This window comes from Ahaetulla prasina, chromosome 3 (assembly GCF_028640845.1).
Source record: "Ahaetulla prasina isolate Xishuangbanna chromosome 3, ASM2864084v1, whole genome shotgun sequence".
NCBI lineage: Eukaryota > Metazoa > Chordata > Lepidosauria > Squamata > Colubridae > Ahaetulla > Ahaetulla prasina.
Window position 1 is genome coordinate 51,404,080 of NC_080541.1, and position 20,518 is coordinate 51,424,597.

A 20,518-nucleotide genomic window follows, 5' to 3' on the forward strand; every position below is an offset into this window, starting at 1 on the left:
CTAGCCGCTCTGTCAATTTAAAACAACAGTGTTCCCCCCCCCTTCTTCTTTGCCAAGCGATCTCCTGGTTGAGAAGCGAGCCGATCAGTTGGGAGGCTTCTTGGCTTCTCAATTTAAAGGGACGGTGTCTTGTTTTTTTTTTCTCTTCTTCGAGAAGTGAGTCTTGATTTTTTTCCTTCTAGCTGATCAGCTGGGAGTCGGGAGGTAGCAATAGATTGGGGGCGGGGCCAGGCAGAATTTTTACTACTGGTTCTCCGAACTACTCAAAATGTTTACTACCAGTTCTTGCGAACTGGGGAGAACCGGTAGCAACCCACTACCGGCCCTCATGTTCAATTTGGTATATCCATGTTACATATTGCATATCTGTAAGACTGTATTCTTCAGGTAGACTCTATCCATCCAGTGAGATCCAGTAGGTGAGAACTCAATCCCTAAGAAATCTTACCAGAAACTTTGAGGGTAACTTTCACTGTAGGAGTTCCTATCCTATGGAATAGTCTCATCCAGAAGACAATAAAATCCTGGTTCTTCTGGGTGGCCTTAGGAATAGCTGAGATGGCTGCATGACTCCTGATGTTGTTATGCCAGAAAATTGTGCATCATTATGTTCTTACTCACATTATAATTTAACCTAGCTAGTGTTCAGATTTGGTTTGAACTGGAGTGGTATGTAAACTCTAGAAAATAAATCTTACTGGCTAACAATTAGATTCATTGAAGTTCAACGAATTTGGAGAGGACCAGACTGAGAAAACAGATATGCATATTCAGAAAACTACTTCTAATTGTTGTGGGGAAAACTGATATATAATAAATGTCTTTTCAAGAGAAGCAAACTCAGATTTAATCAAAAATCCCACTGTACTCTAAATAATGTTTTACTTGCTGAATTGTTAATGGCAATTGCAAATATCAAAAAATAGATATTCTGGCTTTGCTGTTATTAATTTCTAGATTCATTTTGCTGCAGACATTAGAAATATTTCGTGGACTGAATGATCTGACTCACTTAAATTATTTATGAAGGATAGGTCTTATTCTGCTATATTAACAACTTCCCCTTGATTAGTATTTGTGAGGTGAACAGGTGCATTATTAAAAAAGTGCTTCACTTTAGCAAAATTATATGCCTAAATATACAATAATCCAGATTTAATAGTGCAACCCTGTCAATTGACTCAAGAATGAAGCCTCCTGTTTTTCTGGGATTTAATCTCTCACTTATAACCCAGTTAGTTCCTCAGGCTGACCAGATGTGCTCGATTAATTCCCATAATCGCTTAGGAATTCATCTGGTAGCCATTATAGCTCAGTAATTTTAGAAACTTGATACATATCTGACATCAAGCTGGACACAGCTGTCATAAGTGCATTATTAATTCATAATATTAAAATCTACATATTTCACTTGAATAAGTTTCTGAACAACAGAAACTTTGTTAGCTTATTTATTGCATCAGATTCACAATTTCTTCATCCCAAAACCATTTATTAATATAGTATTTATTGGTACTTTGTCATTGTTTCAATGAAAATCATTTTCAACCATGTAAACATACTTCTTATCTACAATTTATTATCATAAATGCATACAGGTAGTCCTCACATGCCTAACACATGCCTAACACTGGCAACTCCATCAAGCAATGAGATCATGAAGTAAAATGTCATGTGACGTGCCTGACTTACAATGTCAGTTCAATTCTGGTTACAGTTGTTACGTGAATCACCACAGGTCATTAAATATATCTTGTGACCACAATTAGCAACTTTCTACCAGCTTCTCCATTGATTTTCCTTGTCAAAAGCTGGCTGTGACTGTGGGATGCTGCAATTTTCATAAATGTCCACCAGTTGCTAAGTGCTCAAATCCTGATCACATGGCTGTGGTAATGTTGTAGTGTCCACAACTACGAGAACCATTTCAAACAGTTGTTAAATTAGTGGCTGATAAATAGGGACTGCCTCTATTGGCAGTTCCTAGTAGAATTCCCAGTTTGGAGTGTTAGTTCTATGAGGATAATATCCAGAGTCTCGTAGTTTCAAGACTTTCTGAAATTAATATGGGATATTAATTTATATTACTATAAATCAAACTTTATAGTACCATCCCTAATTTATAAATATTATGTGCTTCCTAATGAATTTTAAAAAATCACATCTTGGGATTATGGTGAGGTAAGAAGTAAATACTACTTCCATTTAAAAATTAAATTTTAATCCATTTATTAGATGAAATTGTAAGCCAAGATGAGCTCCTATATTTTTGCCTATGCAAGCCTGAATAGGTTTTTTAAAACATTAACATCTTGGGGTGGGAGGGGAGGAAAACCCAGCTCATTGTTTAATAATCCTACAGTCATCACCTCTCAATGCCGTTTAAAGAGTTAATAGCAATAGCAGTTAAATTTATATACCACTTCACAGTGCTTTACAGCCCTCTCTAAGCGGTTTACAGAATCAGCATATTTCCCCCAATAATCTGGGCCCTCATTTTATCAACCTCAGAAGGATGGAAGGCTGAGTCAACCTGGAGCCTGGTGAGATTGGAACTGCCAAATTGCAGGCAGCTGGCAGGCAGCAGAAGTAGCCTGCAGTGCTGCATTCTAACCACTGCGCAACCATGCCTCTAACTTGATCAGTGATCACAGAATCCTAGCAGACTACTGAAGGAAAGAGAGAGATGAAAAACTAAAAAGGAGGAAGTAAACTGAAAACAGCACTCCATGTTTTGCTTCTTATAATAGCAATTCTAAAATACATATAAATACAAATTTAAGTCAAGTACCTGTAAGCTTGCTCCTGCAGCCACTTCTTATAAATGTTACTGTGTGAAGGCAAATAATCCAGACTTTCATGGACTGAATGTTCATCTCTCTTCTCTTGAAGACTGTTTTTTCTAGAGCAATGACTGTTATTAGAGTTCCCTTTGCATTGGAGATCAAGAGAGTCAATCAAATCAGGCTGCTCTTCTGTCAGCAACATTTGATCTTCAGCACCACCTGTGCACCTCTTGTGAGAAAGCGGGATTGACATAAAATCACACAGCTCACAAAAGGTTGCAGCTTGCGAAGTTTTTCTTGCTACCCAATCAAATGGGTGGGAAATTCAACAGGAGGAAAGAATGTATCTGTACAAGAACAACTTGCTGATGTTGTGGGTTGGATTATTTTGGGGCTGCAAGATACAGATCCAACATGTTTGCAGCATCTACAGCCAGCTAGAACCAGATCTTGTTTTGTATGGTAATCTTCTCACTGGAAAAGACTGGCATGCAACAGACTAGATGCTATTTTTTTTTCTTGAACAGAGGTGACTTGAAATGATAGGTCTAGGAATTAAGCAGCCACTACAAATAATTTGGCTACGTAATACAAAACTGCATTCCTTTTGTTTAAATCAAATCAAATAGAATTCGAAAGGCTGCAGAAACATTACATAACAAGGCAGATATCAAGGACTGTTGTATAAGTCAAGTGATAAGGCCCATCGCCAATATCCAACTGTACTTGACTTTGCTGCTGCTGCTCCTGTGTGCTTACTTATTTACTTTCCCTAAATAAGAGCAAAAGAAGCCCCGTTTTTTTCTTGTCTCAAGAGAAATGTAAGCATAGGGGGAAATGATGAGCACAAGAATTTCTCATTTGCCCTAAATGGGAGTCTCATAGTGAATGCCTTTTGAGTATTGTGCCAATCTGGGTCAATTATTTGTGTGACCAAGAACAAAGGTATTTTCTCTCCATACAAACACATTATCATGTTAAATCCTCAGAGATGACTTCTATGGAAGATTACCTGTCTTGGGTGAAAACAGAACATATGAAATTTCCCCAATATAAAATCTTGAGATATACTTGCACATCCATCATGGCACAAGGTAAGGTACTTGGGAGAGTGGAGCATGCTGTTTTGTGTTTGTGCATGGACACTAGCATCACACAAATCCTTATGAAAGTTAGATGAAATATTGCTTTTATATACCATGTTTCCTCGAAAATAAGACCCTGTCTTATATTTTTTTGAATTTTTTTGAATAAGCGCTTGGCCTTATTGCTATGTGCTCAAAAGCCCGACTGGGCTTATTATCAGGGGATGTCTTATTTTGGGGGAAACAGGGTATAAATATAGTATTGATAGGCAATACACATAACAGTAAATAGTAGCATACAGGAATGAAGGAGACAATCCATGACAAAATCTTCTGAATAGATAGTGCCAGTTAATGTTTCTAAGAAACACATTTCTTTTCTTCTTGTACCACTATGATGTTTACTGTAAACTGGAAAACAGTATCAATACTGCTCGTTTACGTAAGGCTTGTCAAGTCATAACTTAAGTTTTTCATCAGAGCCATTATTTATTCAGCACAACAATGGAAGAATACTGCATATCAGGCAGAGGGTTTGGGTGTTTTTGCTTTACAACGTAAAAATGGAAGAGACACATTTTAATTACAAACTCTTGAATCTCTTTATGAGCATAGCATGATTCAGATTTCAGATAGAGCAAAATCATTGGTATCTGGAAAGGGTGAAAGGGATGGTGGTGACCTTCTGACCAGCAGGACATTATCAAACTGTCAAAAAGCTTCATTTCTTTGAATATGAAGCTATCTTAGCTGTGGAAAGAAATAAAGCTATCTTTTTTTTATCGTAAATGAATAAATAAAATTTTTTCCACAGGACAAATGGTAAGACACCTGTGCATATAATTAAACACTGCCATTAAACATCTTTTAGGAAGTGTTTATTGGGGTGAAAATGTAATAAAGCTATCCTGAAGTGTATCATCCAATTCATTTTCTTGCTAGAGATAATACCTAATGTATTTTTTGTATTAAGTTAACCTACAATAAATGACACAGAAGTCTTAACTCTATCCTATAGTACTCAAACTCAGGGTCAGCTTTTCTAACTCATGTGCTTCATTCAAAAAAAAAAATTAGAAATTCATTTTTACAAGATGCAGTAAAGCTTAATTAGAAAAGGACAAGCCAGATTAATGGAGAATGTAAAGGTCTATTGCACATGGCAGCCAGGTCAATAATAACAGTACCGGATGATTGAATGCAATGATGAAGAGGTAGAGTTTGCCTGGAAAAGCCAGTTCCAGTGAAATTCCTTTTTATAGTCTTAACAGGTAGGGACTGAAACACTGCCAGTCTCAGAATGTTGTTTAAAGGGTGTTACTCAACGTCAGCAACTTTTAAGATATATGGACTTTAACACCCAGAATTCCCCAGCCAGCATCGGAATTCTGGGTGTTGAAGCCCACACAACTGAAAGTTGCTGAGGGTGAGAAACACTGGTTTAAAAGATGCCTCTCCATTTTGCGAAGTCTAAACCTAACAGTATTTATGTTTGGGGTGGGGAGGGTGGGGGAGCAGATTTTTGTGGGGTAGGGTTAGATACACGATACTGGGAGATTGGGGAAAGGGGGCTTTTCCATGCAGATGTTATTTTGTTGTTGTTTAGGCCTTGTAACAGCATAATCTTTGAGCAAACATACAGCTTAAAAATGGCACTTGTTCCAAACATTTATTATAGGTAACTACAGTGAGACAATCAAACAAACACTGAGAAGCCAATGCAGTCAACACACATTAGAAAACAGAATACTAATAATGTACTATTCTCAGTATATAAGAATGAGTCGGACCCTCAAAAAAAATGAAAGATCACTCATAGAAAGCCGGTGCAATACATTTTGCTGCCTGAGGGAAAAGACAAGATGACATCTCTTTATTCAACAGACATCAGCTGACCAAGTTGATGGCTGCATCTTGTTTCAGCACTACCAGAGGCAAAATTTATCATTAATACCCCAAAGTAACCAAGATATCTTAGGCCTTGGAGCCATCATTTGATGCACACAACTCTGACCTCACATCTTCCCAAATCCTTATCCCTCAGTACTTTGCTGAGGTAGCTGCCTTTTTTTTCATAGTAAAGAACAAACTGCACACCCAAAGGCTGGGTTGACACATCACTAATTCTATGCCATAAGATGATTTTAGTTTTAGCTAATGTGGCGTTAGCCCAGTAATTGTGGCTTATATAAGCATAACTGATGGCTTAGTATTGCATATGAACCAGGCCATAATGGCTTATTAAAACAAGCTATGGCTTAGCACTATATGTAAAGCCTGAATTGTGTATCATACATGGTCTGATGGATTCGTACTTAATATATTTTTATTTTGTATACTGTGTGACTTCTGCAAATTCTGGCTTCTTCCAGAAACCATGGTTAGAAAACAATGGCTTAGTACAAAGTTTAAACCCATTCTCATACGTGTTAATTATCCTATAGCAATAACCTTTATTTCCAGGCACATTTTTTAGAAATTATTGTGCACTGGGCTTTAGGAAGGAAAAACATTTTTGCTTGCCTTATTTATACTGTTATCGCATATACATATTTTGCACCACCAAATAGATAATTTAAGGCTGATGTCAAGTTGCCCTGTCTACACATGGTTCTGTGCTCAAGGAACTTTGTTTTTATAAACTTACTAATATTACACTGAAAAGTTGCCAAGCTTTAAAGGGAAAAGGCACAAAGTGGCTTTAGGGGAATAATTCATCAACCTTCGAGGCTCCTCCAGATGTTTTTTGCAGCTGCCCACTCCCAGTCATACTGTTCCACATTTTTCACTCCTGGCACCTCAGTTCATGTGATCTAGATTTTGTATGTAGAATCAGGTAGTCAGTCACATATATACTCCTAGTTTATCAAATTAAGTCCAGATAGAATCCTTATCAAGGAAAGAGTAATATTATGTATCAATAAATTATAGTGGAATGGAAATGGCTGGTCAACTTGGGAAATGTATCTATCAGAATTTTTCAAAAAGAAAGCCTTCTTCTTATGATTAGATTATCATAGTGGAGATTTTTTTCTCAAAACGGTAGGAGCTATGATAAAAGAATGTCTGTATGTAAATACACATACACACACTAAAAACTTAAGTTCCATTACATTCAGAAAGCTCATAATCTAGCAAAATACATTTAGGAACTCAGGTTTGAGGCTTACTTACCATGTGTATATTTAGGGCAATTTCCTATAAGACAATTTGTAAGATATAGATATCCAAATATAAAAAATGCATTAGTTATGAAGGCCACATCATGAAGAAACTGCTGTTCACTTTTAATATATCTGAAAATATGGATTAACCTTTTCTTGATTTCCATTTATTCTGAAGGTAGAAGTTGCAAACTGCATTTCATGAAACACAAAATTTTAACATTTACTAAGAAAGCTTCCCTTAAATAGCTGCATATCCTGTACATTAATTTAGAAGGAACAAAGAAAAAAGAATTTATTCCTAAATTAATGTCTCCTCTCGTGTAAAATGAAGGTGGCAAAAAGAAAATATTTCTAAAATTAACATTTACACCCTGCAAACAAGATTAGGCTGAGTTAATAAATTATCCATCCACAATGGCTACACAGATCAGAGGCTTCTTGTACCTAAGATAGTACCTTAGTTGCTGGCATATGAATAACAGACCTCAATTCATTGAAGAAGGGGTTTGCATGCATATTTCAATCAATATGAGAGGAAAAGAAATATAAGGCAGAATGAATTTTCAACACCTTCCTGTCCATCTAGGGCTCCTTGAACCATCGAGCAGCAATTGCACAAAACACAAAAGCACCTAAAAAGCCAGCAATAACATACTTACAAGGAGTTGCATCTTTCCCCTCTTATTATTTTTAATACTATACCTGCTAATAGCAAAGAGAGTTCAAGAATTCAACATACGAACTGAGCATCACAAAAGCAAAAAGGTTACAATTAGAGGGCCATTTAGTTCAAAATTAAAGAAAAAGAATTACACATGCAATATAACTGGTTCCACTAAAATTGCTCCAGCAGCCTAGATACCAAGAAAAAGAGTAATTAAGACAAGATTAGGAGCAACATTTGACTTCTCAATCTTGCAGGGTACTGCCAGCGTAAATTTAGAAATAGCACAGCCTCAAGGGATATTTTTCACATTTTATTTACATTTGAAGACTAACTTTATTCTCAATCACATATCCATACACCTATTTCCTTTTTTTGTTTGTTGGTTTCACTAAAACTTAAATGCATGGTTTATTAGAACGAAGACTGTAAACAAATATTTGCAATGTCCATTACATGAAACACACAGGAGCTGCTTAAAAGAAAATCATTCCCCCATTTTATAAATACAAGTATCAAAACAATCCTGACCATATTCTGAAACACTACTAGCAGTCAGCACCCACACATTGCAAAAATTAAACAAGTTGAGCAATGGTATTTGCAGTACCTGCTACTTAATTGTTTTAATCTGCAGCTCTTTCACTAAAGCAAGATGGATAAAGCATGCCATTAGTTTCTTTTTTTTTCTTCTTGCAAAAAGTTTCTGAAACATTATTCCACAGCAACCTGACACTTCCGATCATGCGCTCATCTTGAAACACTGGAGTTCCAAATTTAGGCTACTTCAGGCTTATGCTTAAAATGATAGTGCTTGGTAAAGAGGAAAAAATTGTGCTGCCTTTTTTCTCTGATTGTGCCTGAAAACATATGGGGCATACATATACATATATATTCTTTCAATGTCCAGATCATATACACCAGCAGAAACTCTTAATGTGTGGGTGGTTTGCATTGTGAAATTGAATCAAGACATTAACATAAGTAGAAGTTGTTTAAGACAAGTTTGGGATTCAGCTAAAATTAATTGTTGTAAGTTTGCCCTTCTGGAGGTTGTGGAAGCTTCATATTTTCTTTGGACATCATTAGACGCCTTAATTCTTGAAGTACAACTTTAATGCTATAAGAATTTTGCCATTTTGCTAACACTGGTATGCTCCGTGCATCCACCTATAAAGAAAGAAATCATACATTTAAACCGAGAATGTAGAATAATTCATTCTAGAATGATGTCAATAGTCAGCATGTATATTTCAGAAAATATGAACACCAATTTAAACCTATGGGTTGGTATTTAAACTGCTGCATTAATTTGTAAATGCAAAAAATGGAGACTACTGATTATTGCAACATAAAAGAAATTATAGCTCAGTGTCTCAAATAAAAACCTTTATTTTGGTGCCCTTTGAATTTTTTTAAAAGCCAAGCTATAGAGGGATGCTTTCAAGGAATGAATATAATTTTTCCTCAACAATTCAAAAATGGAAAAGCATATGAAAAGCAGGAAATTATTTATGCATATATATTTTATATTGTCATATTCAGGAAATGCTGTTTAACTGTTAATATGCTCCAATTACCTTTTTCTGGGACTAGTCATCAAATATTCAATGATCTCGCTTCATCTTAAAAAAATACTCAGCTATTCATATTTAATTTCTGGAATATGCATAACTGCTAACTTTTAATTCTTATATATTATTCTTCAACAGTTCGCAGTTACAATCTCATTTATTATTTATTTATCTATCTATCTATCTATCCAGGACAGTCTAATTAGATCTATACATTAAGATTATCAGAAACAGACATATTTAGCCTCTCCTCCATTAAAGTTCCCTTGCAGCTGTCATGGCAAAGTGGGATTACAGTTCCCACTACTGCCTCTCCCTGTGCAGTTCCCATAGCCAGTTCCATGTTTTACTAATCTCTGATAACAAATACAACACTACTAAATTAAAAGTTTTAACTTTTACTATTAATTACTAAACATTCTATTGTGAGCTATTTTATATCTGAATCAAAATTTTAATACTGTGGTATATTTACCAATATACTATTTTTAAAGATTGTAATCAATCTCATCATTTTGGCAATAGTTACAGTGATCCAGATGTACCATATATAATTACAGATTGGTACATGACAATTTACAAAGAGGTATGTTCCTTAATTTTAAGCCCAATCTCTCCTGCCAAGCAGAATCTTTCACATCTTTCCTGCCAAATTAATTGGCTCATTTTGTATCCAACTTACCATTCCATTGGAATTATTTATTCCATTCATATTAATTTTAGTTACAAATCTAACTGTTGGAGGTGCTTCAGGATATTTAGGCCCACACTCTACTTTCAAGCTGTATATTCTGTTTTCATAATTTGTCTAGTAAAAAGAGAAGACAAAAAGTTAATCATAATGAAAATATACACTCACAATTTTAAGAAAACAATTAAATAAAGCCAGCCATATTTCAGGTCTGGTAGACTTTTGCTGAGCAAATGCAACAGAAATAGAAAAATGCTAAGGATATATTACAATATTCACTTCTGTAAAGCAGCTGATTAACAGATTTTAGGCTTTTTAGGAGTTGCATTTACAGCCATTCTAATTAACTGTAGAATTATCACCATTCCAAAGGATTTGTTTGTAAACCTAGTTTCAATTGTACCTAAAAATGTGTATGCATAGGAATCCTAACTGAATGGGGGAAAGCAATACAATATTTTCAATTTAATTAATATAAGCATGGCCACTACCTGATTATCTGTTTGCTTCTCTATCTGCACTATAGACTATTTTAGGCATACCATATTAAAGGTTTTGCCAAATTCTTTTTTTTTAAATCAGAGAAATTTAAAAATATCTATCCCTATAATAGCAATCCCCAGTAATTGTTCCAAGAATCAATTTTACACTCCCAAAAAAGCTTTGAGAACTCCTAACACTTGTTATTTGATTCTCAAGTTCCTCCAGATGTTATCATTTATTTTTATTAATGTGTGGAAAGGGGAAAATATTGCACACATGTTAAGTAATCAAATTGTCTTTACAATTTAAATAACTATACTGTATGTTCAAATTAAACAAAATCAAAGTTAGCAATTTCTTTATTCTAAACACACTTAATTTTTGAAATGCCAACCTTGGAATCCCATGATAGATCAACAATAGCTTCTGAACCTAAAATAACGTGCATATCTGACAGAAAAAAATAATGGTGGCAAAATGCAATCAACTTATCAAAAAGAGAACTTGCTAAATAAAATCAATTTCTGTAAATTGGTAATAGTTTGAAGATAAATATCAAAACTAATTATATTTAGAGGCTAATTATATTTCCCTTTTCAACTTAGCCAAGCTATATTTTCTTACAACCCAGTTTTTCTCATTGAACAACAGTATGCTTTATACTTGTACCATGTACACTTAATCATTTTATGCTGTCTTTATCATTTTTATAAATAAAGGCAGCAAATATACTCAATACTCCTTCCTCCTCCTATTTTCAACACAACAACCCGGTGACCTGGCCTGAGAGAAAGTGACTAGTCCAAAGTCACCCAGCCAGTTTTCATGCCTAAGGCACGGCTAGCACTCAAATCTTCTTTCTTTCTTTCTAGCCTTATGCCTTAAATTTTGCTGCTATTATGTTCTGATGGATATTCACCTTTCAGTTTCACAAATTCATGCCTATGCAATGATTGGACTACACATAAATTTACAAAGCAGGTTTCCCCTTATGCAAGGTTATTTTCTGATCTCAAGGGGTTCCCTATCCCTTTACCGCAGATTTGAGGATCTCCTAGAAATGCGGTCATTAAAAATAATTTTGGCAGAATGGTATCCACCACAAGATAACTCATTAAGGTAGAAGGTTTCTTCACACCTGTTTACTTCCATTTTCCATACTTGCTCAAGAAGCAATTCAGATTTTGAGCTAAAATAATACAAAATGACAGTATTTAGGGCACTGTCCTAACTAGAATAAAATGTTGGTTATTTCAATAGATTTTTTTTCTGTGTACAAATAAAAAGTAAAGTTATTTCAAGTCAAACTTGATTCCTGGTGACTTTATGGATATACTGCTCTCTGCAGCAATATGGAAGTTCTTCGCCAATGTAATCTTTGTTTCTTTTCCTCTGATCCAAAGCTCTGGGAATCCTCAGTTTTCCACTCAAGTACTAACTAGCCCATACCCAACTAGTTTCCATGGCCAGATACTGTTACCCATATTAGGTAGTATATAATTATTTAATCTCTATTTGTCTTATTAATATACAATGATTGATAAAGTCATTAGTTAGCAAATGCGGAAATCAAAACTATATACATAAACAGAACTGAGAAAATGGTGGGCATACATCAAGCTAATCATCAGTGAGATCAATTCTGCTGATTGAAGAGTAATCTAAAAAATAAAGTTACAAAATAGGGCTATCAACTGCTTTCTTTCCTAGATACGAATGGTATTCAGCATAAAGATTACATCTATATTATTATAATTAAAACATTCTAGATAGAAGTAATTCTTAAAGCTTCAGGCAGTGAAGTTGCAAATAGTATATTTAACTGGACCTAAATACTGAGGGACTTCCATTTTTACTGTTTTAGATATATTTATATAGAATAGAACAGAACAGAACAGAACAGAATAGAATTTATTTGCCAAGTGTGACGATTATATGTGACGATTTTAATGTTTTACGCTGTAAGCCATCTGGAGTCATTTCATTACAAGAAGGGCAGCATATAAATTTAATAATAAATAATAATTCCCTCAACAGCACTGAGAAAATCCTCAAATTTCTCAGTGCTAGGATCTCCATTCTGTAGAACCTCTCTCAGGTTAAACTAATAAGTGTTACAATTACAAAAAAAGAAATATAAAAAGAAATAAAAGAATTATAGTGTAAGCGCCATCCTATTTAAAATTCTTTTATACCAAATAAAAAAATTCATTAAATTGTGCTCAGTTCTAAGCAGTAGTGGTTTTCAAATCCCATCACTACTGGTTCCCCTGTGGATGCGCTCATGCATGCAGGCAACACTTCTGTGCCTGCACAGAAGCTTCTGCGCATGCGCAGAGACATCCGGGCAGAGTTTCCCGCTGCTGCCACTACCGGTTCGCCCAATCCGGAGCAAACCAGTAACAACCCATCACACATACATACATATCCACACTAATGAAAAGGAGAGTGATCTGCAAGAAAGCCTAATATGACCAAGATTTTTTATTTCTGAGAATCATATCAATTTCTTTGCAAAATGTAGCTATCTAGTATTATTTCAATACTGAATCCATGGAATAAGATAATATATTTCAGTTGCATCACTATTGGAGAATAGCATTCAAAATTCATGTATCCTTCGCTTTGTGAAATAGCTACCAGTGAGCTCTATTTTCTCAATATATTATTATTATTATTACAGAGTTAATGAACACATACATATAAAGGTATTTGCCCTTATTATTTTAAGTATATTGTTCATGTCTTAGATTGAGCGTATAAGAAATATTTCCAACAATACCCAAAAAGGGAAAATAAATTTTTGTAATTTCCTCTATGTTCCTATTACTTAAAAGACTCCTGACAAATTCCACATTTACATTCAAAGGAAGACTGGAATGTAATTATATTAACTACCACTGAACATGTTCTCTTAAAATATGATCCAAATGTTTCTTTTTAGAAAAATATTTAACTTGCAGCACCAACCCTTGGTGGTCCAATAATCATGCCTGTCCACCGTGTAAGTGTCATGTCTTCATCATCTTCCAGACCCCAGCTTACTGTACCATCTCCTACTCCTTTTTGACCCTCTTCAAGTTCTTCCAACAAGCGAAAATTACGAGGGACTTTAACTATTGGAGAGAAATGAGACAATATTAACATTTTTAAAAACAGTATTAAGAATTTATTTAACCTGTTAGTAAATATGTTTCATCTAATCCAACCATTATAAACCACACATCAGAATGTTTGTATTTAAGCAAAACAAAAACACTTTCATGGTAAATAAAGTACATCCCAATTAAAAATTAAACCATTATGCATAAAATAATGTTGTTCTAAGTCATTCAGAGTTGCCTTGAACTGCAAGATGAACAGTATATAAATTAGATGGTTGTTTCAAATTATATGAATAAACGTTTAATTTATTTTGGAATAAAACTTTATCATGAGTCTTATTTTAAATGATAGATTCTAAATATCAAATTTCATATATGGAAGTCAAATCAAATCAATTTTCTGCATCAGAAAATAGCTCTTTTTTGATAGTGAGGATTTATTCAATTCATGTTATCTATGACTGACAATCAATCTCCATGAAACATTATCAAATGTGAATAATCAAATCTTGACTTAACATTTTTTCTTTCTAGAACATATAACACTGTTTTCCATAGTGAGACACTGAAATTAGAAATATTCTAACTATTAGTTTTAGAACAAGCTAGAATATGAAACCAATCTCAGATTATGGTTTATAATTTCTGATTTGTTGTAAAGATGACAACTGTAATTCTGTGGTTTAGACAAAATAGGAAACTACAGACAGAGTATTTCTGATTAGTTTTATTATATTGCGCAGGCAACTGCTCAATACATGGGTGCTCCATGGGGCAGGCAACTGACTATTACCAATAGGTATAGCATGGCCAGGTACAAGGTAGGTGCTCCAGAAGGTGGAAGCATGGAAAAATGACAGGAGTTGGGACAGACCTATGCCTTCACCTCCCAGCTTGTGGGAAGTTGGCAGGGAAAGTTGCAATGAAAATAATATGACCATGGGATATTGCAACCATTGTAAGTGGAAGCTGGCTGCCAAGCGCCAGGTCCCAATCGCATGACCACAGGGGTGTGGAACTTTGAAGACCAGTCATACATATTGCTTGTTCAGCATTGTTGTAAACTAGAACTACACTATGCCTGACAATTAAAGGCTTTTTGTTGTTAAGGTACTAGGTCTGGGAAAACATCTGGTGCAAAGTAAGTTTCTGGTATTTCATTTTCTTATCAATTATATGCTCCAAATCCACACTTGTACTGGTCACTGAAATTGGTAACAGATTATTAATTCAAATATTGTCATACTGATTCTTTGTCTAGATTAATAATTATGCAAACATGTAGTACCAATTAAGTTGGTTGAATATTACTATGCCCACACAATAATGTTGCTTTTGGAGGCACAAACTGAAGAAAGATCTATGAGTTTTTATTAGATGGTACCTGCAGCTCAAGATAGAAGTCTGAACTTTATTTTATTAAAATATACTGAAAAAAATATTGGAGCTATCATACTAAAATACACAAATAAGAGAGAGACTCAATCTATTCCATTCTGTGAATTCAAACAAAGTGGAAAAGTAACCTTTTCTTATAGAAAAGCAGTGTTTTATTTCTACATAATGTAAGATATAAACACACACAGTACATACTAATCTGAACTAGATGTAGATTTATAAATTGTTTTTCTCATGTAAGAAGTACTATTATTGCTTCCCGTAAGGCTTCCTAAATTTGTCAAGTTTTAGATAATACTTAAAAACACATGTATTTATTATACTTTTTGAAGTAATACTAAGAATCAAAACTCTTAAGCAAATTTATTTCAAACTTAATCAGGTACTTTATTTTAAAGTAATGGCTTATTTTATTGCTTTGTATACTGCACTGGACTCTTATGAGGGAGATACAAATATAAAAATACTGTACATTACTTACATTTAATAATTTAAGCATCCATTGTGTGCAAAACACATCCTGTTTAACAAGAAACAATATTTACAGTCTAAGCAAATCAGAATATAAGGGCAGCTGCCAAAGGCCTAGTTGCCTTATCATGGCAATTGGATGCCCATGGGAAATTCAGAACTTATGAATAAAACAGCATCTCCAGGTAACTATGGTATGATTAATGTTCACTTATTTAACAATCCCATCTGTATCAACAATATAATAATTAGACTACTTAAAGCATCAAATTAATGATCTATAGCACTAGAACACTTAAATTCAGAGTTGAGATGCAATGATGCCATTTCATGAACCCAAAAAAAGAACTAATTTAATCCAGATTTTTTTATTTCGGATACTAGAAAAATAAATTTTGTGAATGAATTTAGGGTGAATTTCTGGTTAACTTATATGTCCTCTCCACAAACAATTTTTTAAATCATTATGTGAACAATAAGGAGATATGGACAAAATACCAAGAACACTCAAGTCAGAGTAATTATAAAAGGCACACTGCATGCTACAAAGGAGCAAGAATATTCACATTTATCATACAGCCTAAACAGAAAAAGCAGAGCATCAAAAAGGAAGAAAACAAAATCGCAAGGTTATATAAACTGCTTAAGTGGCAGATCTTCTTTCCTGAGATCCGAAGGAAGTTAGCCAAGATGACAGAGGAGGAGGAAAGCACATGAGATATATCAGATAGAAAACCTTAAGAACAAGCATTCTTCAGGACCAACAGAATAGTAAGCGAAGATGTCAGGCAAAACTCATTGGTTTTTTTTTTTAAAGCTCTGTTAATCAGGTAAATCCCAGACTTTAGTATCTGTGTTTTCGAAACGAAACACGCGTCCGAATTCAGTCTGGCTTGGGAAGAGCCGCATTTGTCAGCATTCTGACTGGAAAGGGATGCGACCGAAGACATTCCAGTTAAGCCCTGGAAGTTTCCGCCACAGAAACGGGTTCAAAGACCCAGAAAACCGGTCCCCGCCCGTCAATATGCAAAAGCCGCCTTGGAGGGCGAGTCTGACGCCCTCGACACGTTCCTAACCCGGTGTCTTTCCCCTCCCGGATTTCTTCCAAGCGAATTCCCTGCCCCGGCGCCAAGCCCTCGGCCTCTCCTCCGCTTCCCCGGGTGGAACTTCAGTCGGGCTGTACTGACGCCACTCACCCTCCATCCCTCCCGAGGGTTAATCTCAGCCCCACGCTCAAAGCCTTGTCATCGGAGGGCCCCTCCCTCCCAACCGACAGCGCCGCAGCAAGCCCCAAATGACCCCCACCCCAATCTCAGCACAGACCTGTGGATCCGGCCATCTTGTCCAAACCCCTCCCCCACCAGCCGGAAACACACTGGCGGCCAGCCGTGAGTGTTGCTTTGCGTGCAACGTCATTTCCTGGAAACAAGCCCCTCCCCTTCACTGAACATTTTGTGTGTGTGTGTGTGTGTGTGTGTGTGTGTGTGTGTGGTGGTGGTGAGATCCGTCAATCTCACGGCTAGCATTAGAAGGAGGGCCTTTGCATCCGGGAAGGGAGGGCGCGATAAGCGCTGCCGCGTAAATGGAAGGTGGGGCGGTTCCAACCAGTGGAATATTCTGGAGAAATCTGCTAAATAGACTGTGTTCAGGAAGCGACTGCTAATATGCTCAACGAGAATTTTACCATCTGAGTAGTTAATTCATTTCACAGCATGTAATACTTAGCTTTTTGTTGGGCTATGTAATTTTGCTGAGGAAAAGGCTTCCCTGGGCAGTAATCACTAAGCTGAAATTCCACTGGAGTATCAATTTAAAGTCTGCAGGCCAGTTTTGACAGATTAGTGAGAAAGAAGATCATAAAAGGATGAGGAGGAAATACTTGTCATTATTGTGTGGTTTTTACCTTGAGGAGTGGTAGCTTTTATTGACTTCTCGCTTGGTTTGAGATCCAGCCTTACTACTCCCAGTACTGTGCTTATAGGAATTAATCATAATGAAGCTGTATATTTCCAAGATTCCGTTTGAAATTGAATGGTTTCGTCAGATTTAGTAACCTTTAAAACAGCATTGCCCTCACCAAATGACGCGTGCCATGAACACTTCACCACCACCACAGATAAGGCTATCTGCGCATTTAGTGCTGCTGTTATCACAGTAGAATATCTTTTTTTTACCATAATCGCATATGTGAGTGTGTTTAAGGCCTGAAAAATCGTATTTGGATTCAGTGAATATATTCTGCTAACAAGACCTCCTTTCTGTTGTTCATTAGATTGAGTTTATTAATGCGTTGTTTTTTAAAAATTGTGAAATATTACTTAATATATCAGAAAGAATAGATTTAAAGCAAGCTTTGCAACATTTAAACTGCATGTTTCATTTTTAATTAAACTGTCAAGTGACGCAGAATAAGCAATCCAGTTTTCTGGTTAATCTATCTAGCGTGAACTCCTTTGTTTACTTTTAAATGGAACACCTAAAAGTACACTTAGCAAGGGGAATTAGCTCAAATGGTAGAGCGCTCGCTTAGCATGCGAGAGGTAGCGGGATCGATGCCCGCATTCTCCAAGGTGCTGCTTTTTTCCACCGGACCCTTTCTTTTTGAAGATCTTCATACAGCCAGTAGTTAACAGTTCCCTTATTAGGCAAATTGCTAGTTAATCATCCAGGAGAGATTATTACTGCACCTGTGAGTGTTATGAACCACTGTGGTTTTGAATGGATATCCTATCAAATGTTTCGTGGGCACTTGACGCTTTAAGGGGTGGAGGAAGATTGGAACTTATTTATGGGAGAGAAACATTTGATTATTCAGCAGGGGGTGGGGAAGAGACTGAAAGCAGCAAACATCTCACAGTTTCAGCTGCAATGGGTGACTGCCTTTTAAAAAGTATATTTTGACTCTCTTTATATTGCTTTAAGTTTCTTCCAAAGGAACCAAATATGAATGTTGTATTTGTGATGGTGGAGAATACATCGTAATACTTAATCTAAACCATTCATTTCCTGTGGTGATTCATCAAAGGTTAAGCACCCCCTGTTAAGAGGGGAATTAGCTCAAATGGTAGAGCGCTCGCTTAGCATGCGAGAGGTAGCGGGATCGATGCCCGCATTCTCCATGGTGTGTTTTTTATATTAAAAGAGAGAATACACGAGGGGAGGGGGAATCAGGATAGTCAAAGTAAGTCGTGTATAGTTCCCTCTCTCTTACTTTATAATTTTGGGACTTAAAAAAAAAACAACGTACCGTATTGCATGGAATAAATATGGGGGGAATAAACATGTAGCTCAAACGGTAGAGCGCTCGCTTAGCATGTGAGAGGTAATGGGATCGATGCCCACATTCTCCAAGGCGTAGTTTCTTTTTTAACCCCATGTTTTTAATTATAAAGCTTTGCTTTTGACTGTTACCCAGGATAAATGGAAGATCGTATAGCAAAACTTTTCATTTCTTCACATGAGTACCTGCAATTGAATGGTTACAATTGTAAGAAGTAGGACTGGCTTAACTAAACATAAGAGAAATACAAAAACTATTTATTATTTGCTCTTGTTTTATCATAAGCACAAACTTCCAACTCCTGATATAAAGGGTTTATTTTCATTATAGACTGTTGCTTTGCGGTTTTGCTGCTGAATGAACTGTGAATGAACAGAAATCCCCTGGTAATTGCCTGGTCTTTTTGACAAAGCTTTCTATAGAGCAGCCACCAAGCGGACATATTGCGGAAGGGGAATTAGCTCAAATGGTAGAGCGCTCGCTTAGCATGCGAGAGGTAGCGGGATCGATGCCCGCATTCTCCAGTTTTCATTTTGGTCCGTTTTAATAAGAACTATTTTGTGTTTTTTTTTAAAGTACACGCCACGTGTACTGCAAGACTTTTTGATCAACAGTATGTCATACATAATGAAGAGGAAAAAGGGAACCAGAGAATCTTTTATCTTCTCTTTTTATTTTCCGGGGCTGCTATAATTATTCAAATGCTTAGAGAAAGTAATTCTGGAGCTGCAATGCAATTGTTGCCTTAATTTTATATTAAAATCAAAACAATAGTGAAATTTGAAAAATGTAACCTAATATTAATAGTTGTTTATAAAGTGATTACTGTTGTGAACACTTTTTAATTTATGTTAATACTTAACAGCAATACTTCACTGATTTAGATTTGCTTAAAGAAATAACCTTGATAAATTGATATGTTTGTTCCACAGAACAACCCAGTTTTTTGTAAATCATTTGCTATTTGTACTTATTTATATATTTGCTAACTCAATTTATATCCTGTCTTTCTGAACACAAGCTGGTTTATGTCAGAAAGCAAACAAAGGAGCCATTAAATCAAATATACATTGTGCCTTGATTAATCTTGAAAAACACAATTTCCCAGAATCAATGCCACAGAATACTCTCTCCAATCTGCCAATTTTGAAAATAAAGAGCTTTTGTGAGGAATATAATTTTCAATAGATTTGTAACAGGAATGGTATGTGCTCAAATGGTCAGCCTTAAGCATCACACCAAGCATTAGCATCCCACTGTAGATCTTTCAGTTTGGGGAACATGTGACCTCTATATCAATGATTAAGTAGCTACCAACATGATGTTTTTGCACTAATTTCTGGGTTCTATAATCTATTTGAAATAGACACCTAACATTAGAACAGTGGTGAATTGTAAAATTTGTTACTACCGGTTCTGTGGGCGTGCCTTGGTGGTGGTGGGGGTAATGTGACTGGGTGGCCAACTTTTTTTTTTTACATTTAAAAGCATTTTTTGCTTTTGTAGAAAAAATGCTTTTAAAGGGGTCTGACAATCCCAGCTGAGTTGCCTGATTGGCAGAACTCTTTAAAAGCATTTTTTACAACCTTTTTGGCCGAAGAGGTTGTAGAAAAAATGTTTTTAAAAGGTTCTGACGATCCCAGGTGAGCCGCGCGATCACCAGAGGCTTTTTTTTTTACTTTTAAAAGCATTTTTTCGGCCGAAGGAAACATCTTCATCAATGACTTGGACAAGGGGATAGATGAGGAACTCATCATATTTGCAGATGAAACCAAGCTGGCAGGAATAGCCAACACTCCAGAAGATAGGCTCAAG

At 35.8% G+C, this 20,518-nt stretch overlaps 2 protein-coding genes and 3 non-coding genes across 7 annotated transcripts in view; 3 read left to right on the plus strand and 2 right to left on the minus strand.

Annotated features, from left to right (window-relative positions):
• LOC131194955 (chloride channel protein C-like) overlaps positions 1 to 2,988 on the minus strand; it is a 90,216-nt gene extending 87,228 nt beyond the window's left edge. The window contains exon 1 of the mRNA XM_058176582.1: positions 2,792 to 2,988. Within this exon, the coding sequence (XP_058032565.1) occupies positions 2,792 to 2,988 (197 nt within the window). The remainder of the gene's footprint in view (positions 1 to 2,791) is intronic.
• A 2,538-nt stretch (positions 2,989 to 5,526) lies between these two features.
• Positions 5,527 to 16,871, minus strand: UBE2V2 (ubiquitin conjugating enzyme E2 V2). Of its 3 annotated transcripts, none has more exons than XM_058177659.1 (5): positions 16,747 to 16,809; positions 15,434 to 15,472; positions 13,421 to 13,566; positions 9,959 to 10,084; positions 5,527 to 8,872 (listed from the first exon to the last, which is right to left on the minus strand). In XM_058177659.1, the coding sequence occupies exons 3-5, from the start codon at positions 13,463 to 13,465 to the stop codon at positions 8,726 to 8,728; spliced, it is 318 nt and encodes a 105-aa protein (XP_058033642.1). In that variant the 5' UTR covers positions 13,466 to 13,566; positions 15,434 to 15,472; positions 16,747 to 16,809; the 3' UTR covers positions 5,527 to 8,725. The 3 variants fall into 3 exon arrangements, with proteins under 3 accessions (XP_058033642.1, XP_058033643.1, XP_058033641.1); XM_058177660.1 differs by lacking the exon at positions 16,747 to 16,809 and adding an exon at positions 11,589 to 11,639 and having other exon boundaries at positions 15,434 to 15,465; XM_058177658.1 differs by lacking the exon at positions 15,434 to 15,472 and having other exon boundaries at positions 16,747 to 16,871.
• A 1,047-nt stretch (positions 16,872 to 17,918) lies between these two features.
• TRNAA-AGC (transfer RNA alanine (anticodon AGC)) lies at positions 17,919 to 17,991 on the plus strand. The gene has a single exon. It is a non-coding gene; the product is annotated as a tRNA-Ala (tRNA).
• A 478-nt stretch (positions 17,992 to 18,469) lies between these two features.
• On the plus strand, positions 18,470 to 18,542 carry TRNAA-AGC (transfer RNA alanine (anticodon AGC)). The gene has a single exon. It is a non-coding gene; the product is annotated as a tRNA-Ala (tRNA).
• A 612-nt stretch (positions 18,543 to 19,154) lies between these two features.
• On the plus strand, positions 19,155 to 19,227 carry TRNAA-AGC (transfer RNA alanine (anticodon AGC)). Its single transcript has one exon. It is a non-coding gene; the product is annotated as a tRNA-Ala (tRNA).
• Positions 19,228 to 20,518: the final 1,291 nt, after the last annotated feature.

Bases quoted from the DNA above. Each gene is read 5' to 3' on its own strand.
- UBE2V2 (XM_058177658.1), bottom strand. The intron at 10,085-13,420 runs GTTGGTGCTGCA...TCTTTTTACTAG, and splicing joins TGATTATTGGACCACCAAGG to ACAAATTATGAAAACAGAAT. The intron at 8,873-9,958 runs GTAAGTTGGATA...CTTTCTTTATAG, and splicing joins TAAATAATTCCAATGGAATG to GTGGATGCACGGAGCATACC.